The following is a 25763-nucleotide window of genomic DNA, read 5'->3' as shown; positions in this document are numbered from 1 at the left end:
GAGAGCCCAGGGCTGGAGGTCAGAGAACCTGGGCTCTGGTTCAACTCTGCCTTGCCTGGCTGTGAGGATGACGGGTGGGTGAGGGCGGCGTGATCAAGGGAGGCATCATTGAAGTCTGGGCTCGAGGGCCTCCCTGCCCTCCAGTGGCCCTGGCATGGCCCCTCCCTTGGCTGTCCAGCATGGGACTCTTCCCATTGGTCTGATCCCATCCTTATGCTGCTCATATACCTTAGGGGGACCACAAGAGGAAACATGGCTGCTTTCTTCTGCCCTTTGAGACCCCCATGGGAGCCCCACTGACCCAAGGGCCTCACCTATAAGCACTCGAGCTGCCCTGCAAACTCATCAGAGGTTTCCGTCTCAATGACTGGAAAAGGCGAGTGGGCGGCCCTCCTAACTGAAGGCCTTCTATGGGTGTTGCTAGGCTTGGTCACTGCGATGTCCCTGCAGGGTAGGGACCATTGGACCCGCTTCGCAGCTGGGAAGATGGATCCAGGGAGGCGAGAGAATTACTGAGAACCTCGCCTCTACCCCACAGCGCAGACGGCATTCACACCCGGCGGCCTAACTGTCACCAGGCCTGCTCCCTCTCAGGGCTCACAGCCCGCTCTTCACCACATGTAGGACCCCCAGCTGTAAGCTGGTACTTCTGAAATTTATTCATGTTACCCCCAAAGGTGAGCACATGTGAAACTTGGGGAGTCTAAGGCAAAACCTCCTCACCCCTGATGCTTTGGGCTGAATCCTCCTTCACTGTGGGGCACCTGTGAGGATGTTCACAGCACCCGGGCCCCTCCCCCTCCCCACTAGACCCCAGCAGGGGTTGTCCTACTCCAACTGTGACAACCAAAGATGCCTCTAGACATTGCCAAACACTCCCTAGGGGGTGGAAGAATGGGGGGGTGAAATCACCCCCTGTAGAAAGCCACTGGTCTCAAGGTGCCACATGCATGAACTATCCTCGAGAGCTCTATCTTCTTTGAAATACGCAATTATTTTATGTTCTTCTTCACGGTATATTGCATTTATTTTCCTATGACAAGTTTTGCTCCCAGTCTTTAAGTAAAACTGATGTTCTAAGATGATGTGTATCCCATGGGTTAGCGTGAAGCTGACCCCTGAGATACGTCACCACGGACACCAGTTTTCAGTCATGGCCACATAACCTTCAAGGCAGCAGGGAAGCCACGTGGAGCGGATTGCAGGGGAGTGTGAGGAGGGTGTTCTCTACAGGGCTGGGCAGTGGGGGCCAGTCCAAGGAGGCTCCTTGCTGGGAGAAGCCCTCGCCAGGCACAGTTGTCCACAGAGCTACGTGTAATTAGACTTCCTCCTGTGTCTTCCTTTTGGCAGGGACTACTTCATCACCTGCCCCGTGGTCGACATGGCCAGGCTCTGGGCAAGGAGGGCCCGAGGAAATGTTTTCATGTACCACGCTCCCAAAAGCTATGGCCGTGGCAGGTAAGGCAAGGAAAAGATCTTCAAAAGAAGAAGAAGGTTTGCTTTTCATAACTCCGTTAGCTGAGCAAAGGAAGCAGAGCGGCTAAGTGATGGGGAAACATGGTCTCAGCCACAGAGTCAGAGAGCAATGCAAGGAGGGCAGGGAGACATGGATGTCTAGGGCTTTGGAGGGAGGACTGTGAGGCCACCTGTTCTGTGTCTTATGACCTTGCAGTCTTGAGCCATTCACCATGTGGGGAAACCCCAGAACCCCAGAACCCTTCCCAGTGCAGCACTGACTCCTCCATTGAACCACATCAAATTCGCCTCTTCACATTGAAGCAGTTTTGGGAAGACTTTATACTCCTCCAAGCTCAAGAAAATAGCGAGCTCCTCATGCCCCCCATCCCACAATAATCACTCACAAGTAGCAGACCATCAGGGCAACCTGTCTCCAAAGAGGCAAGAGTGTTATTGTTTTCTTCCATGGAAGAGTGGAAGCAAGACCTGCCATCTGGGGTCAAGGGCATTAATCACCCATATCCATGGTCTATTTTATGGGCCACAGGGAGACAGGGTACAAGGACACCACCTTCAAGGTGGGGGTCCAGCCCCCCCCCACTCCCAGCTGTGCCATCTTGGGCAGGCTCTTTTGCCTCTCTGATCCTCAATATCCTCATCTATAAAATGAGGCTCACAATTTTCCCTCTCAGGCTTGGCATTAACAATATCTGGGACATAAATCATCCAGCTCGTAACAGGGTTTTACCCTGTGTTACTTTGCAAGGCATCAAGGGAAGTCTTACGAACATACATAATTTATCGCTATAATTAGCAATGTCCCCAGAGCAGGCTGAGTAATGGCCACCTGGAGAATCAGGTCCCAATCCCTGGAACCTATCAATGTTACCTTATAAGGAAGAAGAGTCCGGGCAGGTGGACTGTTAAGGCTCTCGCCATAGGGGAATTATCCCAGGTTATCTATAAATGTAATCACAAGTATCTTTATAAGACAGAGGCAGAGGAGGTTTGCTATATAGAGAGGAGAGAAGGCAGTGTGACCACGGAGGCAGAGATTGGGGTGGTGTGGCCACAAGGCAAGCAATGCCAGTGGCAGGCAGAGCTGGGAGAGCAAGGCATGGGTATTACCCCAGAGCCTCTGGAGGAGTGTGGCCCTGCTGACACTTTGATTTTGGCTCAAACTGATTCTGGACTTGTGGCCTCCAGAGTTATAAGAGAATAAATTTCTATAGTTTTAAGCCACTATAGCCACAAAGTTTATTTGTTACAGCAACCATGGGAAACTAATACTGTCCGGAAGGCATTCAAATTTCCCTGAAGCACCCATCATTTACCTGGTGTCCCCAAATAGATTATTCCCTTTTTGTAGCACTCCACAAATGCATCCAAAATCCTTGTGGGGTTGCACAGAGTTGAAGTAGTTAACTCTATAGGGACACAAACCTTCAGACCATCAAGAGTCTGGGGTTCAGGGAGTTCCACATGATCCCATCGAGAACAAGCAGCTGCCTAGTTACAGAGGAACCACCTACTCAGCTCCCCTCAGCTGCAGAACTCCCTTTCAACTAAAATGTGTGGTCTCTCTGCTTAGAACTATTTATGATTTCAGCCTAATCCACCTCCTAGACTCAAGCAAATTGCCTCCAGGTTATAAGAAGGAAAATGAGTGGCAGGCCGGGTTCTGGTAAGGTCTGCAAGAGAGAATGATGCAGAGAGCCGTGTGGTTTGGGTGGAGATGGAAGGTGCCCTGGTGATCCAGTGGTCTGCGGCCACCCACTCCCAAGGAGGCCCAGCATGGTACCTCATTCCTAGAACCAGCCTTGGCAGTATTTCCTAATGCCAGGGCTTTCAAGAATCCACTCCCAACGCACTAGTTCTTTTGTCTGGTTCTCTGCCTTCCTCCCTTTCAAGGCAGGGATTATAATGAAAGGTATCATTCTCCTCCAGCAAGTTCAGTTCATTAAAAGCCTTAAAGATGTGCATATACACCTTTGGACCCCAAAATTTACAGTAGCGAAAATAAGAAATACATCTTTTCCATGAGGGCAAAAGCCACAGAAGCAAAGCAAAATGAAAGCGTTCATCTGGTTCCAGCCAGAATCGGTAGTGCTTGGGCCCTACCTGGATTGGTTTCACAGGCTGCTGTGACCCAGTGCCACACAACTGGATGGCTTAGAGCAACAGAAATGGGTCGCCTCCAGTTCTGGAGGATGGAAGTTTGAAGCCGAGGTGGCGGCAGGGCCACACTCCCTGTGCAGGCGCCAGGGAAGGATACGCTGCAGGCCTCTATCTGAGCATCTGGGAGCCTCAGGAGCTCCTTGGCTTACAGATGGTGGCCTTCCTCTTGGGCGTCCCCACATTGTGCCCTTCATGCATGTTTGCCTCTGGGGCCAAATGTCCCCTTTCATAGGGACACCACTCATAGTGGATCAGGTCCCACCTGAATGACCTCATTCCCACTTGATTACCTCTGTAAAGACCCTACCTCCAAACAAGGTCCCATGCTGAGGTCCAGAGGGTAAGACTCCAGCATCTTTTTGGGAAGACACAATTCCACCCATAGCACCACGCTTTGCCTAAAATAACAGAGCCCTGCCTTGGAGGCTCCAGAGTGCAAGGCCCCAGGCATTCTGTCTGGGCCTGGGATTGGGATGGTGCTCTGAAGAGCAACCCTCAAACAGAATGGAATCACGACTCAGTCTCTGGGGCCAGTCTGGGCTTCTCTGTTGCCGGGTGGCGTCCTCATGTCCCTGCAGGGATCTATAGACAGGCTCCACTATGCTGACCTGGGAACCTCCCGTGAAACACCCTCGTCCACGCCCCTCACAAGTGCCCGCCGCGTCCTCAACGGCTCCCGGCACCTCAGAGCGCAGGGACCCCTCTGGCATGGACAGGAAATCATGCTGGAGGGCAGAAGCTGGCCCCACCACCTCGGGTGACAGGCGGGGAACGAGTCCTTTCTACTCCAGTTTTTAGGCACCTCGTGGCTCCGTTTTGGCCTGTGTAAAATGAGAGCAGTGAGGCAGGAGCGGTCGAAGCCGGAGCCCAGGCCCCGTGAGGAGGAGGGTGAGATGGGGTTGACAGCCCCCAGCCCCTTTCTCCCCATCGCGCAGACTGAGCTTGGGTGACATTTCAACATTGTGGAGTTTAGAAAGCGTGAAAATCCGCAGAGCTCCGTCATCTTTAAGGCATCCTCTAGCCCTCGGGTTCTGTCATCTTGGGTGGAAAGAGACACACAGAGCCACCGAAACGTTTTCTGCGAGAGAGGTGGCTGCTCGCTCGGAGGCAGCACGACCCCTGATCAAAGGCAGTGACTCTGGCGTCTGCTGCTTTCGGTAAGAAACAGGCCCTTGGCTGTCCCCAGCCCGGTGACCTAAGGCAAGTCATGTAACCTCCTTGGTGGCTCAGTTTCTCAGTCCTACTCCTCTGGGGCCCCACCTCAGAGGGTTGTGGCCAGTAATTGCTATCGAGAACAGGGTCTGGCTAACACCAGGTGCTGAGAGTGTCCTGCTGTTCTTGGCTGTCAGACGCGCCCTTGACAACGCTCCCTGTCGGCATCTTCTCCCCCGCCACGGTCGCCATGCGCCCCCATCCCTGTAGTAAATGGTTGAATCAATGAATGACTCACAGAAACGAACTCGTTTGATTTTTGGCAAGTTTATCTTTTTTGTCCCAAAAAGACGTCTTTCTCTTTCTCTGCCTTGGAGCTGTCCCATAAAATCTCATTTTATTTCTGGCTCAAATCTACGTGCTTAAAATATATGTGCGTGTTACATTTCCAGCCATCTGTCTCGTACCTCCATTTCTGTCGGCGTATATCAGCTGTCCTGGCAACAGCTAGTGAGCAAAGCACGGTAAATCAGCGCTTTCTTACCGATTGTTGTTAACTGATCATGGGATAGTTTTCTCACTGCCCACCTGGGTTATAGATGATATTTTCTTCCCTGAAATTGAGGGCAAACTTCCGCAAGGAAAGAATAGGCATAGCAGGGAGAGACGAACTAAAATCTGTAGTGTGAGAAGAAGGCTCTATTTTAAGATTCAGACTCAAAGAATCACAGAATATGGGTGACAAGTGCCTCTTTCTCCTTCATTTTACAAATAAAGAAACAAAAGCCCAGGGAGGCTAAGTGATTATGTCCCAGTCCCAGAACCAATAAGCAGCAACCTGGCCCTGCCCTCTCTCCAGTTTTCTTTCCATCGCACCCACTTCAACCTAAACCCTACTGATGCCTGCTGTGGCTACTTAAGAGCTGTGTGGCCTTGGACAAGTCACTTAACCTCTCTGAGCCTCCATGTATCCTCCCATGAACCTGGGAAGAGTAATAGGCCTATACCATAAGGCTGGGGAAGGGCTTGGGGGACAGTGTCTGCATGGTGTTTAGCCCAGAGCTGATATCTGTTTTGTGCACATGCATGAGTGTGTGTCTGTTTGTGAGTATGTGTGTGTATGTGCTTGTGACACCTGGCAGCGTTGATCACCGAGGTTACTGGTGAGAAAACAAAACGCACCAGGCTTGTCCTGTTCAGCTCTGCCCACTGGGGACATTTGGGGCCCATTTCTTCCATGGTTCCTCTCTATGACCATCTGTTTATGGAAGTGGGATTTTTCCAATGATGACTATAGTCCAGCGTTTCTGAACCTGGCACTATTGCCATTTGGGGCCAGATAACGCCTTATGGTGGGGGCTCTCCTGTGCGTTGCAGGATGTTTAGCGGCATTCCTGGCCTCCACCCACTCAGTACCAGTCTCCTAAGCTGAGACAACTAAAAATGTCTCCAGACATTGACAAACATTCCTGGGGGCACAATTGCCCCGGGTGGGGGACCACTGCTGGATCCATTACTAATAGCACCTGAGGGGCAAGTGGCAGCCCCTCCCCCAGATGCCACCCCTGCATCAATGCAGACCCACCCCCCAGAGGCTGGCCCTGGACCCATGGGGCCCCCTTGGGCAGACAGAGAGCATCACAGAACCAGAGAGGGCGGCTTCCACACTTTTCTGTTACGAAGCTGACCTGGGAGGCCGACAGGCCTCTCTCATATGGTCACAACCGGAGGGGCCCTGGTCTGCTGTGCCCTACCAGGTCTGTGGCCCTGCATGTTCTCCCCAATGCCTCCTCTCAGCTGCCCAGGCAGCTCTCACGGTGCCACCTGCACACTCTGCTGGGACCCTTCCCTCCCTGCCTGTCCCCGGCATTTCCACCTTCTTGATTCACAGGTGACATCTCCTTCTCTAAACAGCCCTTTCCAAGGAGGCACTGGTCTAGGTGTCTCCCTGGAGGAGTCCCATCTGTGTCCTCTGCAACCCACCGGTTGCAGACCCTCCCTCCAAATAAGGTCCCATGCTGAGGTCCAGAGGGTAGGACTCCAGCATCTTTTTGGGAAGACACAATTTCCAGTCCACAGGAAAGGACTGAGACCCTGTGGCCAGCCCAGGTTTGGGGAACCCCACTCGCAGCCCTAATCTGTGCTCTGGGTCCCAGAAAGTGTAGACAGGAGCACCAATTTGTTCTCCGACATTGCCTGTCCTTACAGGGCTCTACATCGGGCTCTGCCACTCACTGTGTGCCGCTCTAGGCTTTGGTTTCCTCCTCTGTTTATGGAGCTAATAGCAGTGCTTACTGCAGGACTACGTCAGAATTAAATAAGACAGCGCATGCAGGCAGCCAGCATGGGGCCCAACTGCCTGGCACAGAGTTAATTCTGATTAGGTGACTGTCACGGGTACTGTTTCATGTTCTGTGCTGGAAAAATCCAAGTTGCAGGTCACAGGCCCTAGGAGGAAAGCCACCACAACTGAAGTGGTTTCTGGGTGCAGGACACTGAAGGAGAGGCTCTGGCCACTTCAGAGAGGATGTGGAGGCCTCAGCTCAAGATTCCTGGGGGCTGGGCCAGCTGTGGAGTTCATAGTTTCCATGGAAATTCATCACGAGGCTGTGTGTGGGTGATGGCACTTGAACAGTGTGCCGTGTCTGATCCCTATTCTGAAAGTCTTTGTTTCCAGCATACTCGGGTGTCATTCCCACATCCTGATTGTGCAGAAGATGTTTCAGGGAGACCACGTTTGACTTATCTTTGAATGGGGAAGGGTTTTGGTAGGGCCCTTGGGCTTAGACACCTACTCAGGCTCCATATAGAATGTTAGACTGGTCTTCAAATTTGGGGGAGGCAGCCCATTATAGTGAAAGAACACATCCTTTGGGAATAAATCAATTAAAGTTTTAATCCCATCTCTTCCATTTATTAGCTGTTTGCATTTGAACCAGTTCCTTTACCTTAATTTCCTCACCTACAGAATGGGTAAACTTACATCTACTTCCAAGTATGAGATTCAAGGTCCTGTATGGTAAACACCTGACATGTTGCAGATGTTCAATATTAAGTACTTAGGATTATTTTCCTATTAAGAAAAATAAGGCTCTGATAGGAAAAAAACAATCAAAATGACTAAAAATATTGTAATGTTCCTCCTTTGTAAGTTGTCCCAGCCCTGGAAAACAAAGCTGTAAATTCTAGACTCAAGACATTTTATACACCACTACGTTTGCATTCTAGATATTTCTGTGCATTCCAGGGGCCTTTAACAATCCAGATCTAAAACATTATCCTTTCAGTCAACTGTCTCGGTGAGTTTGTTGGAATTAACAAACCAAAGAAAATATTAAGTGGCTAGATTCTTGAATCAGACCCATCAGCCTGGCTGTGTCCTGCATGATGAACAAGATTATTTCCCAGTGTATATAGAAATAAATCATTTTCTGAAACTGTCCACTCCAAGCCCACAACATAATAAATAGAGTTTGCTCTATAAATCTTCTTCTAGGTTGATTTGACAAATGTTTGCTTAACACCTTCTACGCCACAGATCCTCTTCCAGAGGCTAGAGGTGGCACAGCCTGTGAGGCAGAGAGGGGCTGCCCTGCTGGCATGAGACTAGCTGGGAACTGGCATTGATGGGTGTGTAGGGAGGCACACACAAATAAGCAGAGTACGGTCAGACGACAGCACCAGGAGGGAGGTACACTAGGGTGCGGTGGTCCGTGATGAGGGAAGAACATTCTGAAAAGGTAACATTTGAGCTGAGAACTGAGAAGTAAGGTGTGACCTTCCTGTAGAAGTGAGCAGTCTCAAAAGAGAGGTCATCAAATGCCAAGGCCCCGAGATGGGAAAGGGCCTGGCATGTCTGATGATAAAGAAGAAGAACATGGAGCTGGAGTCTACTGCAGAAGAGAGTAGTTGAAGGTAGAAGGTAAGAATGACAAGGTCCTGGGTATAGTTCACGTAGGAGTGTGTAAGCCACAGCAGGCAAGGGGGTAGTATTTTATCTGAGAGTGATGGGAGGGCATTGCAGATTTTTAAGAAAGTATGTTCTATATTATACAATGCCCAGTGGTCTTTTCATTCACACCCAAAACACAGCTCACTGAAACATCACGCATCTTTTAAAAAAATAGAATGTAGAATATAAACCCTGTTATCCAATGTGATGGTCAATTAGAAAAGTCAATTACAATGAGAACTTGTGAAGAATGAATGAGATAGGTATATATCTTAAACATTTTATTTTGACTTTAAACATATAAACCTGCATTCCCATGCTATTCTTTTGGTGCAGGGTCAAAGGCTTAAGTCAACAAATGTTGTTTGGAGTCTCGCCTTTGATTGTCTTGCAAAACCATAAACAATGCATGATTTATGATTTCCACTTTGGGATTCTTAAAATCGGGGCATCTGCACAATATTCAAAAAACTTAATGAAACTATATAATCACAATAACAAATACAACTGCTTAGACCAGGGGTCCTCAAACTTTTTAAACAGAGGGCCAGTTCACTGTCCCTCAGACCATTGGAGGGCTGTTGAAGAGTGTGGTGCACATTCCACACATGCGCGCTGTGGGCCCGGGACAAGTCAGCTGCTAAGCAGGACAGGCAGCAGCGGCACTCGGCGGGCCGGAGCAGGCTGCATGTGGTCCTCCTCGGGCCATAGTTTGAGGACGCCTGGCTTAGACATTTGGCTCTTGGCAAACACACGACTTAAGTGAGAATAGATGTTTTGGGCCTGGAAAGGTTGGCTCTTTCTGGATAACAGCTGCCATGCTTTACAGGGGAAATAAAATGTTCAGGTTAATCCAGCAAGTCAATTGAAAGCTTTGACTATACTGCAAAACAATTTATAATACAGCTCTGCTGGGCTTTAGGGAATTAGGGAAATATTACAAGTATTTCACTGGGGGCTGGGGCGGGACTGCATTATTTAAAGTAAATTAGGGAGCTCGGTTTCTTTAAAGGATTACATAGCAAATCCTTTTGTAAAACACAAGCGATTTGCAAAGCAAATAATTACTTCCTGATTAATTCATAGGCAGAATGTGAACTTTCGAATGTCAGGTTTGCCAAAGAGAGGCACACTACAGGCTTCTATGCATAAGTCATTTAACACTTCCTCAAGTTCTCAAAAAAAAAAAAAAAGGAAGCCTGGGAAGCAGAAGGAGTTTCATTTCTCCCTGTTCCCTAATTTCCTCTGGAGGAAGCTATGTAGAGATGCTGGCCAGGGATAAGAAAGTATATTTTATGGGGATGAGGTTAACAAACTTCCTCTTGCAGACAGAACAACAGGGACAGAAGTCCTTGCACCCACGGGCCCTCTGATCAGTCCAGTCCATTGGGCTGGAATGCAGTGGGCCTTTCTCCAGCACCAGCCTCTTCACCCCATTACCAGTAGGACAACTTCGGTAATGCAAAACGATTGTTTCTGTCTTGTTTCTGTCAAGAAAGATCCTCCTTAGTCCCCCACCTCACCTTCAGGGGAGCCCGGGCTCAGCCCGTCTTCCCCGCGGAATCTGATGTCAGGGGCACCCCCTGGGGACAAGACCTCAGTCATCCTGCTTCCCGATGCACCCCAAACATCCATGAACTTGTGAACACAGAGCTTTGGGCTTGCGGGATGCAGATTTAGCCTCCTTGCATGTCTGCAGCAGCAAGGTGGGATATAAGGCAAGCAGTGGGGCCAAGAGGTGAGGTTGGGGAACACTAAGTGGAAAGAACCCATGTTCTGTCTGTCCTGGACAATGGAAACGACCTTAGGATTTCTCAGCTCTAGTCTTCCTTCCCATACGACTCCGGTAAAAGTCATGCAACTTGCAACTCACTTGCTGATAAACGTCCAGTATTCCCAGCCCTTTGAAACATGATCCTCAATTCTTCTGACTCTCAATTCTTCATCCACTCATTAAGCCTCATCTGTCCAGGCACAAATACACTGCAGTTTCCTCTCTGACTTTCTATAAACCCCTGTTCAACTTTTTGCCCACAGCAAATGGTATCTCCTCTCTCTGTCTTCTTATGGTGCTTTGTAAATAATTCTGTGATTCAATAGGCACCTATCTGTCTATCACACAACGCCCAGCATTTTATTTTTGAAAAGCGGTGGCTTATCTATATTTCCACACAGAAGGGACGACTTATTCTTCTTTTAACCCTCAGAGTCTATTCAGGGCACGACACACAGTAGACATTCGGCAAATGTGGGTGGAGTAGGGTCTTAGTCCTGTCATCCCATGTCCTGTCTGCCATGGTCCTCACTGAATTGCATGCACATCTTGAAACTGAAACAAAAAGCATGTGCACACACACAGACACACACACACACACACAGACATGTCCAGAGCTATGTGGCTGGTCAGTTCTTTCCATATTCTGGCTAAATGTAACTTTACCTATATCAGCAACATTAACTCTTCCTCAAATGACAATTTATAGTTTTTAAAGAAATTTCCATCCACACTCTGTCTCTGAGCACCCAGTGGTACCATGTGGCAACTGCACAGGGATGGTCAGACCCATTTTACTGATAGGAAAACTGAGGCTCAGGGAGTCAATGGTAGAAATGGGGTTTGAGCTGAGCTTGGCCAGCTTGGGCAGGGAGCTTTCCCAGGCCCCTACACCTGCCTCTCCAGGTGACAGTGAGAAGATCTGGATCTCACCTGGGCATAGGATGAGTAACTGTCAGATTAGAGACAAGTCCCACTGGAGTATTATTATCAAGACAGCTGAAGACAACTAAAAGCTAAAGACAAGCGGCCTGACCGTGTACTGATACAACCGCCAAGGGGGTGGGCCCACAATTTATCAGCGATCAAACACAGCATAGAGCAAAGAAACCAAATCAACAAGCATGAACTGTTTGCCTCCAACCTGCAAACACGGTTGCCGGCCGCTAAAGAGCTTCTCTCCTTTTACCTTGTCAGGCCCTGGCGAGTTCTTCTGCGTTTCCCTCTGCTGATGCTGAATCTAGATCCCCTCTTCTTCCTCCAGAGGGTCCTGGGACTCCCAGCCAGCACCCAGGTTCACTGAGGACTTGGTCCCCTGATCCCAAATCCCTTCTTTAGAGGCTCCCACTGTGTGTCCCTCCTCCAGATGTCTGTCTGAAACTGCTCAAAATAACTCCAGCATCCTGATAGAGATCAGCTCTGCAGAGGAAAAAACAAAGCAGGAATCCTCGTGCGCAACAGGCTGGACGGGCCGGAATGCCAGGCCTTTCCCCAAAGCTGTGCTCAGTGGCCTTTCTGAGGTCTCAGACAGTGGCCTGGAGCCTGCTCACAGTAGTTGACAGAAGCCAGTTGTGCACACAGCAATGTGTCTGCTCCCTGAACGGCTCCATGCTCAGAGACGTCACTTTGGTAGTTCAAAATTGGCTATGGAGGGAGTGTTTACACCATGACCATTGGCAAATGCTACAGCTAGGACTTCCTCTCCACCGCAGCAGACGCTCCCCAAAGCCAGTTATTACATATTTACCAGCACACCTTTGGCACAGTCTCCTTGAGAATGTGATGGAGGTTATAAAGCATCTCTCAGGAAAGATGTACCTATCCACTTCACATTTACATGTAATTTCAGGGAACTCGGGGACCTCTTAAACCCTATAATGCCCCCCCCAAGCAGAGGACCCTACTCTTAAGCTTTCAGACGCCTCGCACAGGAAAAGGACAAGGAATGAGCCTATGAGCCGGAAACTGGGTGAGAGGCTTGAAATCCTCTATTGCTAAACCTCCTCGGCACGAGGTGAGCACGATTGTGTCACCCTTTCACAGATGAGGACACTGGGTCCCTGAGAGGTCAGATGTCTCATCCAATATTGCACAGATATTAATTGAACGAGCCGGGATTTGAAGTGACCTCTCAGGTTTGAAAAACTTCTGTCTGTTCTGTAGAACACGTGGAAGGCGGCTTTCTTTGGAGGAAGCAGTGGACAAGGTCCCTGTGGCAGGCAGAATCTTGGCCCCTCAGAACGGCCACACCCTAAACCCTGACACCTGTGAGCAGGCTCCCTCACGTGGCAAGAGAGCTTTGCAGGCGTTGTTAAGGCGAAGGAGGTTGAGACGGGGAGTCACCCTGGCGGGCCCCGTCTAGCCACGTGAGTCCTACACAGCGGAGGAGGGAGGCGCAGTCAGAGAGACGCCATGAGGGGAAGTGGCTGGACGGCAGCCTCCGGTGGCTGGGAATGGCCCTCCCTGGATAGCCAGCAAGGAAACGGGGACCCAGGCCCTCCACCTCAAGGATCTGAATCCTGCCACCAGCTCCAATGGGCAGGACAAGGACTGTCCCCGAGAGCTGCCAGCAGAACAGCCTGCTGATCCTAAGACTTGAGTGCAGTGAGGCCCCCCTGGACTTCTGAACTGAGGGAGTCCCGTGCACGGTTGCAAGCCACCCAGTGTGGTAATGTCTTAGGATAGCAGTAGAAAATGAATACAGCGCTTTCTTCAGGGGACCTCCTAGAAAGCAGGCTCTTCCCACCGTGAGGGGAAGGACCCCAGCTCCGATGGGGAGAAAGCCTGCAGGGTCGGGGAGAGAGGACAGGGAGGTCCCTATTAACCCTGGGCTGTCTGGCTTTCCTGTGGCCGGCACAGCAGGGGTCCAGCGACTGGGAAAGCACATACCTTCAACAAGGCCAGTGACGAGGCTATGGGGGACCCAGGCAACGCTTCGGGGGGGACACGGGCCTTGGAATCTGCAGACTGAGGCTGAGGTCCAGCATCGCTACTAAACGGTTATGGGGCCTTAGCAAGAAAACAGCCTCTGTGAGCCTAAGTCTCCTCAACTTTTGAAAAGAGTAGTAATAATGCCTATTTTTAGGGTTGTTGAGATAATAAGGGTGAAAGTGATTTGTAAACTGCCAGTTTGGGATCTGAGAGACTATTTTTATTGCCATTGTAATGACAACTTCTGTCTGCTTGGCATTTTCTGTTTTGTGTTCCTTTTCCCTGCATGGGTCACAAAACACCATTAACAGCTGACACCGTGATTACTTTCAAGGGATCCTCAGTCCCCCGCACGTGGGTAGACTGCACAGGACACTGGATTTGGGGCCCGGGAGGCTCTGAACCCGGGAGGCCCCGGAGGTCTGAGTCCTGGCTTCCGGTGTCTTGGGCATGCCACTGCATCATTCTGAGCCTCGGGTCATGCCCCGGAGAGTCTGTGGATGGTGACATTTCCTTCTTCAGCAGCCCTGAGTGTGGCGATCATGGGTGCTAAAGGCTCACCGTGGCACCTGGCACATCCCGGTGCTCAGGAATCTGTAGCTCTAAACGCACGCCAGGTAGAGCCGGCTGCCAGACAGGCCACCTTGGCAGCAGCAGAATCGGAGGCTCTTTCCCGAGCTCCATCACAGACGTTTCTGATATTGGACAAGGGACTTAGCTTTTGGGGTCCCAGATTCCTACAAATGCAAATGACACTTGCCACTCCCTGCTTCCCTCTCCGGAATAGGAAAGCTTCCACTGGCTCTAATGAGGGCCAGGATACCTGCGAACAGCTGCAGAGAGACACCACACTCTGTGACTGCTCCTTTCCTCTTCCCAGCCGTGCTGTGTGGCTTACACAGCTTCTTATCCCTTCCACGATGCCTTCCAGTGTAGGGGCCCAGCACCGACACATAAAGACTGTCATCATCATCATAACCAGCATTTGTAAAAACTCTTGTCTTAGATAGAGCTTCCACATGTGATAGTTCACTGGATCTGATGTTTTATGAATGAGGAAACTGAGGCATAGGGATGTCAAAGGACTCCTCCAAACTTACACAAGCAATGAGTTACAGGGCCGAGTCTCAGCTGGGTGATGAGTTTGTGTCTGTTCTATGCCCTCCTGCCAGTCAACCGTACACCCGGCGATAATTCTTGCTGGCTCGTGAGTCCTCAGGCCCCAGAGTTAAGGAAGAGCCCCCACACCTGTGCTGTCATCACTGTACCCATCCTGAGCAGGACAGAGGCGATATGAAGGTGCCTTCTTCACTTGAAACGTTTTCCTTCAAAGCCTGGGCTAGGGGTCCCTATTCCCAGTCTCTGGGGTAGTCGCGCTGAATCACTCCGGGTCTCAGCCAGAGCCAAACTGCCCATGCAGAAAGCATCGCACTTCACTTCGTATCATTTAACCTCCACGCACATCACCTCTACCTGGGAGCCAGCCTGTTTGAATCCTTTCCAAGAACATCTGTCCCTTGGATCCCTCAGCCCAAAGTATCAGCACGATGAGAACCACTGGAGACCCTCTGTACCCGGGTCAGAGCAGCGGCCATGACCTTTCAGATAGGGATCATATCAGGAAGCAGGATGATGTGGCAAGAAGGAGTTGGGCCACACTTTACTTCCCTTTTAAGTACCTTCTGCATACACCATCTTATTTTGACCCTTACAGCAACCCTGAGAAGTAGGTATTTATGTGTCCATTCTACAGATGAGTAAGTAGGGGGTCAAGGAGGTCAAGTCATTTGCCAGAAGTCTCCCAGCTGGAAGGTGGAGGAGCCAAAACCCAGATGGGGCAGCGGCTGGGCCCAGCATCCCGCATCCAGAAACTTCCGCTCTGCTCCAGTTCTGCCGTCCCCTTGCTGTCTGTGTGCCTCTGGGCACGTACAGAAGTCTCTCCAGACTTCGTCTTCCACACCTGTGAAATTAGAGTCTGGCTCTTGTGATTAGTTGGGGCCAACAACAAGGTTAGAGGACATGGTCACCACACAACACCATCCTTGCTTCTGACACCAACTGCAAACCTGAAGGTTTCCCAAACTACCCTCAGGTTCAAAGATTCCCTGGAAGGACTCACAGAATTGGCTGAAAGCTGCAATACTCACAGTCATGATTTATCACAGGGAAGGGACACAGGGTAAGATCGGACAAAGGAAGAGCCAGAGCACAGAGCCCAGGAGGGTCCAGATGCCAAGTTCTCTGTCCTCTCCCTGGAGAGTCAGGACATGTCACTCTCTGCATTGACGTGTGACAATACACACAGAGTATTATCCACAGGGACGCTCCCCCAGCGTTGGTGTTCAGAGTTTTACTGGGGCTCCATTATGTAGGCGTCATTGATTGATTGCCTATGTGGTTGACTCAATTTGAAGGTCACCTAACGTGATCCAAAACTCCCACCCTAAATTGCACGGTTGGTCATTCTGGCATGGCTGGTCCTCACCCTAAGACTGTTGGGTATGGTTACGTCCTTCCCGAGGTCCAGTGTGGCAACCTTTGCCCTAAACAAAGACACTCCCATCAGGTATCACTTACCTCCCAGAAGCCGAGGGCAAAGGCCAGCCCTCCCTCTGGGTAAAGCCAAAACCTTTCCTATGCAGCTGTAAAATCCCTTTTCCTTTTCCCACTCTAGTCCTCCACCGGCAGTGTCCCCTCCCACAGCCTGTGTACCACAGACTCCCCTGCCACGTCCAGCTCAGGCCATCGAGCCACTGGCCTGGCTTCCAAGTCTGCATTCCTATCCGCCTGCTGCTTCCTGGGTATTCAGTTTGGCCCTAATGCATATTTCCTGAACAACGCCCGTGTGCCAGGCACTGTACTAGGGTGGTCGCCATGTTTAAATGTTGCCCTTGAAGAGTCCCGAGGGTGCAAGTTAATACATAAACAAGGACGGACTCAAATACAAGCTATTTTTATTTTTATTTTTTTTTTTTCAGTAACTAGATGAACAAACAAATACCAAGTGATGTCATAAGTTCATGGTCAGGGTATGGTGAAAAGAACACTTTCATGGAAAATGGCACACAGCTTGTTCCAGGATAGTTCGGTGCTCAGCACTGGTCACACACAGCCAGCAGGGGTGCCCCGGACCCGCCCCCAGGGGCGGCTGGACCAAATGTGGACCCCGCCACACCTCAGCGGAACTGAGCCCTGGGCATAATGCAAAGAGGGAAAGTCTTTATTGGGGAAGGAATATTGGCTTTGGACTCACTTGAGGTTTTGAGTGGTTTATTTTTTCTTTAACTTTTGCTGCTTCTGTCCGTCTGGTTTCCAGCCTGGGGCTGCTGGCAGACGTGCAGTACGCCTTTGGGCTCCCCTTCCACCCTGCCTACGAGGGGCGGTTTTCGCTGGAGGAGAAAAGCCTGTCATTGAAAATCATGCAGTACTTTTCCAACTTCATCAGATCGGGGTAAGTGGACACTTGTCACAAATCCTGTCACTGTGCTTCCCTTCCCCCTCCTTTAGTCTGAGCGCAAAGGCCCCGTTTTGCACCCTTTCCGCCCTAAATGTTGCAATCCCCGGGCACCGGTCTCCTTGTCTCAGTCTCCCTCTTCCAGCCCAGACTATCTTTGTGTAGATTGATCTCCGTGAAGAGAGGCTCCAATTAGACCAGCCACACTTGATGGCTCTGGATCGGGGTCTCTCAACCTCAGCGCTGTTCACATTAGGGGTTGGCTGAGGTCATCAGCTCCAGTTGACATGCTCAAGGCCCCGCTTTTTCTGCCTCTGGGCTTCCCTTCCTCCCCACCTCTATCTAGCACGGTGAGCACACTCACTGTTCCCACCATCAGTGGTTCCTGCCCCGCCCTCTTCCTGGTAGCTTACCTATCTCCCCTTGTCTCTTTGCCAGATGTGCATTAAATATCTAGAGCTGTACTAGGTCCCTTGGAAAGGTAAAAAAAAAAAATGAAAAAGTCATGTCCCAGCTACCAGCTGCTGACAATCTGAAACATAGAAACCAAACCATAATTCCAAGCGAGATACAATAAAGTGTTATGCAGTTTGTTATGACAGTTGAGCAGAAAAAGGCATTTCTTCTAATTAGAGGTTTTAGAGCATATTTCACTGAGGAAGTGACATTTTAGTTGGGCCTTGAAGGATGAACAGAATATTCTGATAAGCAAAGGAGAAGCAGGCAGTCCTTGAAGAGGAGGGGGGATGACGAGATGGCTTGCCTTGTTGGGAGCATCAGGTGGCCGGTGGGGCTGGCATGCAGGCCACATGGGGGGGACAGGCTGGGAGAAGGACCTGGGCTGCATCACATCTGTCTGAGTAGATGTGACGACTCCTTTGTAGGGAATCTAACCTATAGGTGGCAGGTGGGTTCCCTGGCTCTGGGTCCACCCTCCTGCCCGCCCAGGCCTTGGACAAACAAGGGAATTCCAAAGATTCCCCAGGGTGTCTAGATCAAAGGACATCAGGAAAGAAAGGGAAACAGTGACCTGAACATGCACAAAGACAGAAGGGCAGCGCTGGGTCCTGAATAATGCAGCCAGCACATGACCCAATGTCTTTCCTTTCCCAGAAGTGGCCCAGGAGTGGCGAGCTCAGGGGCCTGGGTGCCCTGATGCTCTGCGGTGTGCAGTTGAGATCACAGCCCCTGGCGGGGTGGGCTGGGATCTGGCCCAGTGCTTCAAGATGCGTGGCTGGCCGTCGGAGACCAAGTGCCACTGGGAAGTGATCCCGAGTGATAAAAGGAAAGACAGGTTCCTCTTATGGATGTTTCTTTCTTCTCATTTTTGCAGAAACCCCAACTACCCTCATGAGTTCTCACAGAAAGCGCCTGGCTTCGCAGCCCCCTGGCCGGACTTTGTCCCCGGAGCGGGTGGAGAGAACTACAAGGAGTTCAGTGCCCTGCTCCCGAGTCGGCAGGGCCTGAAGACGGCCGACTGCTCCTTCTGGTCCAAGTACATCCGGTCTCTGAAGGCGGCGGCAGGTAGTGAAGCGGGATGCACAGGGGCCAGGTCGGGGCACTGCTGGCTGACTTCAGCATCTGCAGCATCTGCAGCGTCCCGGGGAGCTCGAAGTCTGCACAGCTCTGCTCTGCCAAGGGCCTCCTGGTCCCTGGGAGCTGGATGGGAAGCAAGGGAGGCACAGGGAGAGAGACAGGGAGACATAGGGCCAGAAGGGCTGTGGTGGGGGGCAGGGAAGGGAGGGTCTCGAGCCTCATCCTCATGGCCCCTAAAGGGCTGGATGGAAAAATTTTAGGCAGTTCTAGCCAGGGTCAAAGTGGGCATTTCTTCCTGTTCCGAGATGTTAAGGGCAGAAAGTGAATCCTAACGAGGCAGTGGGAACAGAGAGAAACATGAGGCCCTTGGGTGGCTTTGGAACAGTGGGACTGAGTGATGTCACCCAACCAGCACGCTTCAGCTTTCCTGGAGCCGTGAGGGAGATCTGCACCCCAGCTGGTGGTAGCCCCGAGATGGGAGGGCTCGCTTCTCCGTGAACGGTCTGGGAAGCATCCCTAGGAAAAGTGATGCTTGGGCAGAGTGACAGGAGTTCCTGGATGGAGCAAGGGACATCACCTTGTCCAGCACATGCTTTAGATTCTCGACTCTGCTTTTAGCTTCAAGGCCCAGTGGCTCTCTGTTGGCAAACTCAGGCGGCACCATCACACCCTTAGCATGTCCCTGTAGCTGGGTGATGAATCTGGTGTCCCAACCACCGGAAATGCCCCTCTGGAGGGCATTAGAAGGCAATGCCTGCTGGAGTTGGGGTCGCTTGGGGCCAAAAGGAAGGTACTAGAGAGGAGAAGTCTCTGGCCTGGACCGACTTGCCCTGCCTGTCTGTTTCAGATGCAGGCCAGGAGGAGCCGGTGGCGGGGAGTGAAGAGGAGGAGTTGACGGCTGGGTCTGGGCTGGGGGAAGACCTCCCGGGCGTCCCAGGGCCAGGCTCGAAGAGCTACAGCAAGTGACCATCCTTTCAGCCCCCTCACCAAACCCTGCTCGGGCTGCCCTCCATGGTCACCTTGCTCTCCAAAATAGCCAGTTACTTCCAATAAAGTGTCTACATGCAGTGAAGTACTGGTGACTCTGATTTGTGAATTCAAGACAATTTGGGGGTGGTACCAACTATAGCTTGACACTCTTTCTGAGGTTTGAATCCCTGGCTGCTGTTTGCTCTCAACCAATATTTATGAAGCATCTGCTGTGCTCCAGGCCCTGTGCCGGGTGCTGAGGAAACCAGGACCCTGCCCCTAGAAGGAGAGAATGGCCCTGCAGAAAGTGGGGACCCACCAAGGGCGGGCCCCAGAGCGGCACAGTCCCACCTGAGGGGTAGGAAGGACTTAACTCATGAGGGCTCCAGACGGGTGGGAGACCAACTAGGGCTCATCTCACGAGGGACAGAAGTGTGGAGATGGGGAGGGAACAGAGCTGAGGGTCCTTTAGGATACGATCACCAGGACTCGGCTGGGTGTGACAGGAGCTGGTGCGAGGACATGGAGTCACCTCAGCTTCCAGTTGGTTGGGGTTCCCAGGGAAGCAACCAATTTCCTCATTCACCCTCCTGAGGGACACATTATAAAGGCAAGTCTTCTGTTTAACACACGCACACACATGCACACACACACACACACACTCATTTCACCCAGAGTAAAAGCATGTGAAGCTGGTTAACAGTCTCTGTCATTTATGTGACATGTCATAAAATGCACTTACACCCATCTTATATGAGTTCAGACCAAATCAATGATGCTTTCCGGGTGGGGATTATCATCCCATTTTGCAGATGTGGAAGGTGAGGCTCGGAAAGGCTTATGGTGAGCCTAAATTCACACCAGGAGAAGGAGGAGAATCAGAGTTCAACACATGTTTTCTGACTTCTCTGTGCTGCGTGGACTGTGAAAAATAAGCCTAGGGTCACGCTGTGAGTCCTACACAACCCGCTGATAGCACTGAAAGCCCTGGGTAGCCTCCACACTACATTATAGGCTCTATTAGTGTGGTTTAGTGACAACAACCGAATACTCAACTGAAAGGACTTAACCAGAGGAAACTCTGACAGGTAGGTGGTCCCAGAATTGGCCAGTGTCTCAATGGTGTCATCAATAACTGACACCCTTTCCATCCCTCCTCTTGCAGTCTTCAGCACAGAGATGATGTTTTACCTCACTGGAACATCTTGGCTGCCGCAGCTGCAGACATCACACCTCCCTGACAGCATCCTTTGCTGTAAGCAAGTGGACAAGGGGCTAAAGGGCTTTTCCCTCCAGTGCCTCTTTCTTTTCTTGGAGGAAAATCTTTCTTAGATGTTCCCTGAATTCCTTTTTATCTCTTATTGCCTGGAACTTACTCACCTGCCCACTTTTAAACCATCACTGGCAATGGGAAAGGAATGGGTCAGCTGTGATCCAAGTACATCAGACGTGACTTATCCCCTGGCCTGGGAGATACTGCTGTCCCAACAGAGTCGGGGTGCAGTGAGCAACAGCGAATGAGGGGACAGTTACTGGGTAGACAAATGATGCTCCCAAGACTGACAGTTGGTCTCATACCCCTAACCTTGGGGCCATCTGGCTTGGCCCAGTGTTGAAGTTGGCCTCAAGCGTGGCTTTCCTCCTTTAGTTTGGAGGGCTGTGAAATCGTGTGCTGTGTCTGGAGGTGCTCACGAATTCCCTGGCATCAGATGTCATGCCCTGGTGCTTCCTGGGGCCACATCCAGACTGTGGCCCCCGGGCTGCAGGGCACAGACTGGAGGGAGGAGACAGACACAGGAGGTGGTACACTGTACCGCAGCTGCATGTGGCTCTCCTGAGCTACCCAGGCTGAGGGGTGGAGGAGGCCTCTATTGGTTTCCTGTGGCTGCTGGTACAAACGGCCGCAAAAGGAGTGGCTTGAAACAATAGAAATTTATTCTCTCATAGTGCTGGAGGCCAGAAGTCCATGAGGTGTTGGCAGGGCCACCCTCTCTCCAGGACTGCGAGGGAGGTTCCATTCAGTGCCTCTCCCCTGGCCGCGGGTGGCTGCTGGTGACAGTGACATTCCTCAGCTTGTGGCTGCCCCTGCGATCACTGCCTCTGTCTTCACATGGCCACCTTCTCCATGTGTCAAATGTCCCTCTCCTTTCTCTGCAAGGAAACCAATCATTAGATTTAGGGCCACCCTAAACCCAAAATGACCTCAAGATCCCTAACTTAATTATGTGGAAAGACCCTAATGCCAAATACGTTCACATCCACAGATACTGGGGGTTAGGACTTGGACATTATTTTGGGGGGACACAGTTTAGCCAAGTTCAGGACACAGGGCCTGGGGGCTGCACACCGTGTCAGGGAGGGGAGGGGGCTGGGCTGATGCGGGGTGCTGGGCTCCGACCCCCGCAGGGAGGGAGAGGGAGGGGCCACTGTGGGCTTTGGGCTGAGGCTTCATGTATCCGGAAGCTGCTTCTGGCATAGCCCTCTCCATACCTGGCCATGACAATAATAATAGTGATACTAACAGTGATGTCACGTATCAAGGTCTCATACCCTGTACACGCTTCTGCCCTATGCGCGCCGTCTCAGTTTTCTCCCCCAAATTAAAGCTTGTTCTTTTGTTGCCATTAGGAAATGAGTAATTGATATTCTACCCCTGAATCCTTTTTTCCCTTGATTTTAAACACAGTCCGTCTCCACTTAAAGTAAAAATTCTCTCCGGAAGACGTGTAGGAGGTTTCTCCTCCACTAACCCTTAGTGGGACTCTGCAGTGAGGTGGACCGGGCCACAGTCCCACTTTCGGCCAGGTTTCTGGGTGCATTGGAGTAATTCCTTAGCGCCAGTGGTTCCCAGCCTTGGTCATTCAGAAGTTTTGTGAAATCCCAATGCCCAGACCATACCCCAGACCAATTAGATCAGAATCTCTGGGGAATGGGCCCAGGCATTACAAGGTTTCATTGCACAGTCAAGAATGGACACCACTCTCTCTCTCTGACCTTCAGTTTCCCCCCTCAACAATGAATTCTATTAAGTTTACTGGGCGAGCAACGCTTAGCAGCGTGCAAGCTGGAAGAAATTTTCTTTTTTCCTACCATTCCATATTTGTAGGAGACAGAAAAATGGGTCCCCCAAGATAGATATGTCCTGTGAAGCCTCAGGCTAAGTGCTTTCTTTTAGCTTATGTATATTGCTTGTTTTTAGGACGTTGGGTTGAGCAAGCTGATCGCAGTAAATTTTGGGATGAAACAAAAGGGCAAGCGCATGGGCACAAGGGGCCAACCAATCAATGTAAAGGGCAAATGCGTGGGCACAAGGGGCCAACCAATCAATGTAAAGGGCAAATGCGTGGGCACAAGGGGCCAACCAATCAATGTAAAGCGTGTGGACAGGTTATGCACTTGGGGTATAAAGGGCTCCATCCCACAGTGCTTCGGGTCTTTGTCCCAATAGAGGCCGCCATATCGGTGCTCTGGGACTTGGACCCTAGCTCGAGCTAGTCAATAAAACTCCTTTTGATGATTTCAGCCTCAGTGACCCTGTCTCTTTGTTCTGTGGTACTACGGTTTCCGGCTCTAACAGTCCCACTTCCCAGAACCTGTGACTAAGGCTACATGACATGGGGAAATTAGGTTGCAGATGGAGTTGAGGTTGCTATTCAGCTAACTTTACAATATCTGGAATTACCTAAGTGACTCCAATGTAATCACAACTGTTCTTAAAAGTAGAAAAGGGAGGTAGAGAGAGGACCAGAGATGGCAGCATGAGAAGAACTTGGCTTGATGTTGTGAGATTTGAAGGTAGAGGAAGGGGACCAAGAACTAGGAATCTGGGTGGCCTCTAGAAGCTAGAAAAGGCCGGGAAATATTCTCTCCAGAGCCTGCACCCTGCTGACACCTTGATTTTAGCCCATTTGAGATTTGTGTCATATTTCTGACTGACAGAACTGTAACATAATATATTTGTGTTATGTTGAGACTGTCAATTTATGGTAACTCTTTACAGGAGCCATAGAGAAATCGTGCATCATTATACCTGTAAGGATGTATATTTTATGCTGCCCTTGGACCAAACTTCAGGCATAGCTCGCTCACTGTTTTTCTGATAATAAAAAGTCCACTCTGATAAAATATGAAAACAGATTGTTCACATTCTTTCACGTGGAGTCGAGCGATATACTAATGATGGTGGAACAAGTTTCTGACCATCCCCTGTGTAAGCCCTGCATGTATGGTCTAGCACTGCTGGGTGACACCTGCTATATTGTTCTCAGCCTTTGAAACCTGAGACAGAAAACAGTCCATTTTGGCATCCTGTTATGTTAATAATGTCTACTTTGCAGATTTGCCCTGATGATTTAGGGTGCTGATGTGAGTGAACAAAAAAGAGTAAAGTGCTATTCACAAGCCCTTGTAGTTAACCATGAATTTGGGGTACCTGCTCCATGTCAGGCCATGAGAAAGGCAGAGATAGGTGACAGGAGAGCACCATAGGCCAGGCCATCACAGCCCCTGACCTGGATCAGCTTTCAGAAAACTATGGTGGAAGAGACAGTATCCAACAGCCAGGGTGTAGGAGCTGCAGGAGATCTGAGATCCCATTAAGACAAGGGAGGAGAAATACATGCCCAGGGCCCTAGAGCTAGCCCTGTTGGAGCTGGTTTCAGAGCTCTGGGCTCTGGACTCATGCTATATTCCATACTCTTTTGTATGCATTGCAGAGATTCCCCTTGAACTCCTGTGGGATTACAGAACCCATTCCCAGCTGAGATGGGCAAACGTGAGTGTGTGTCAGAGCAGACACAAAGGCATCACACACTCTTCTCTTCATCCATAAAGGTCAGCAAGGTCACAGCACATCCAGCATCAAGCTTAGGGTCACCCAAAAGTCAGAAGGTGAATAGGGCATCAGCCGACATTGTGAACCCGAGTGATATTCAAGCTCATTTAAGATGTGAATCAAGAAAGGAAATGCAGAAATTAGCTGGAAGCCCACTCATGGGTCTGAGTCAGTTTCCTCCTGAGCTGGAAGTAACTGGGAAGGGCAAGAAGATGACGCAAGTGGCCTTCTCAAAGGGAAGTTGTGAACTAGTCCTACAAGGTCCTCCACCTCCCAAGCATCTCCACAGGGGCAGCAGAAATGCCAAGAGCTCGAGGATTCCAGGTCCTCAGCAAAACTGGAAGACAAGAACCACTCCTCCCGGGCCATCCAAAGCCACAAGCAATGGTTCCAAGACAGGGATGAATGCAGAAAACCCACCTGAGTAGCTGTCAGATACACTAATTCCTATTCCCAAACTTTTGAGAACAAATAGGCATTTGGCAGGACTGATAAATCTATAGTTGCAAATAAATAATATCTCTACATAGGAATTATTCTGTGATCTCCCTGTCTGCCATAATCCTATTCTCCAGAAGCAAGTTCTTTTAACAGTTTCCATCTTAGTTCAATTACCCCAGAACTCTAGGTAGTGTGAGTTTACCTCTATTTGTGATTTATCAACTTGATACTAGACCTATTGATTTCATTCTGAGAAAGATGAGGATTTAGCTTGTTTGTACTACCCACCTCCTATACCTTCAAAAGTTGGGTAACTGTATAATTTTTATGTTTTTTCTTTAGGTTTCTGCTTAATTCTAAATGGAATTATTCCTTCAATTTTCTGGCTTGCTACTTAAATAATTAACATGTTTGCATCTGCATTAGTTCATTTTGTGTTGCTATAATGGTATACCACGGACTTGGTAATTTGTAAAGAACATAAGTGTATTTGACTCATGATTCTGGAGTCCAGAAAGTCCAAGAGCATGACGCCGGTATCTGGCAAGAGTCATCTGGTGGAAGGCAGAAGCAAGCATGAGACAGTGAAAAAAATGGGGGAAAATTTATCCTTTTACCAGGATCCCACTCCTCCGATAACTAACCCATTCCCAGGATAATAGAGTTAATTCATTCATATGGGCTGTAATTAAGTCCTGTTGAAGGCTGTACACCCAGTACCATTACATTGGCAATTAAGTTTCAACATGAGTTTTTGGGAGGACACTCAAGCTGAGGCAGCATTCTTATACCCACCCCCACCACACACACTTTTTCCTTTTTAGCCCTCATCCCTGTCCACACTTTCCCTTTACCGCCCACACTCTCCGATTTCTTTTGTCCCACAGCCTCACTCAGCCTTCTGTGTTTCATTCCACAGGACAATTCCAACAACTGAAAACCAGTTAATGCCATTTATCATATTAAGACTTTATATATATTGTTCACAGGCCAACCGGCATGCTAGAATTACACTTTGTGTTCTCTTGGTCCTTGTGATAGGCCGAGGCATTTAAAGAGGAATATTGCTGACCTCAAGAGCAAA

The 25763-nt window shown here is 50.1% G+C and overlaps 1 protein-coding gene across 1 annotated transcript in view; it reads left to right on the top strand.

The window, feature by feature from the left end:
• Window positions 1–19507, top strand: part of TG (thyroglobulin) — a 240320-nt gene extending 220813 nt beyond the window's left edge. Inside the window, exons 45-48 of the mRNA XM_076005003.1 lie at window positions 1351–1458; window positions 16762–16896; window positions 18233–18423; window positions 19283–19507. Of these exons, the coding sequence (XP_075861118.1) occupies window positions 1351–1458; window positions 16762–16896; window positions 18233–18423; window positions 19283–19401 (553 nt within the window). The 3' untranslated portion in view covers window positions 19402–19507. The remainder of the gene's footprint in view (window positions 1–1350; window positions 1459–16761; window positions 16897–18232; window positions 18424–19282) is intronic.
• The last annotated feature ends 6256 nt before the right edge of the window (window positions 19508–25763 follow it).

This window comes from Microcebus murinus, chromosome 7, assembly GCF_040939455.1.
Source record: "Microcebus murinus isolate Inina chromosome 7, M.murinus_Inina_mat1.0, whole genome shotgun sequence".
In the NCBI taxonomy this organism is placed as follows: Eukaryota; Metazoa; Chordata; class Mammalia; order Primates; family Cheirogaleidae; genus Microcebus; species Microcebus murinus.
This window is presented reverse-complemented; position numbering and strand designations above follow the sequence as displayed.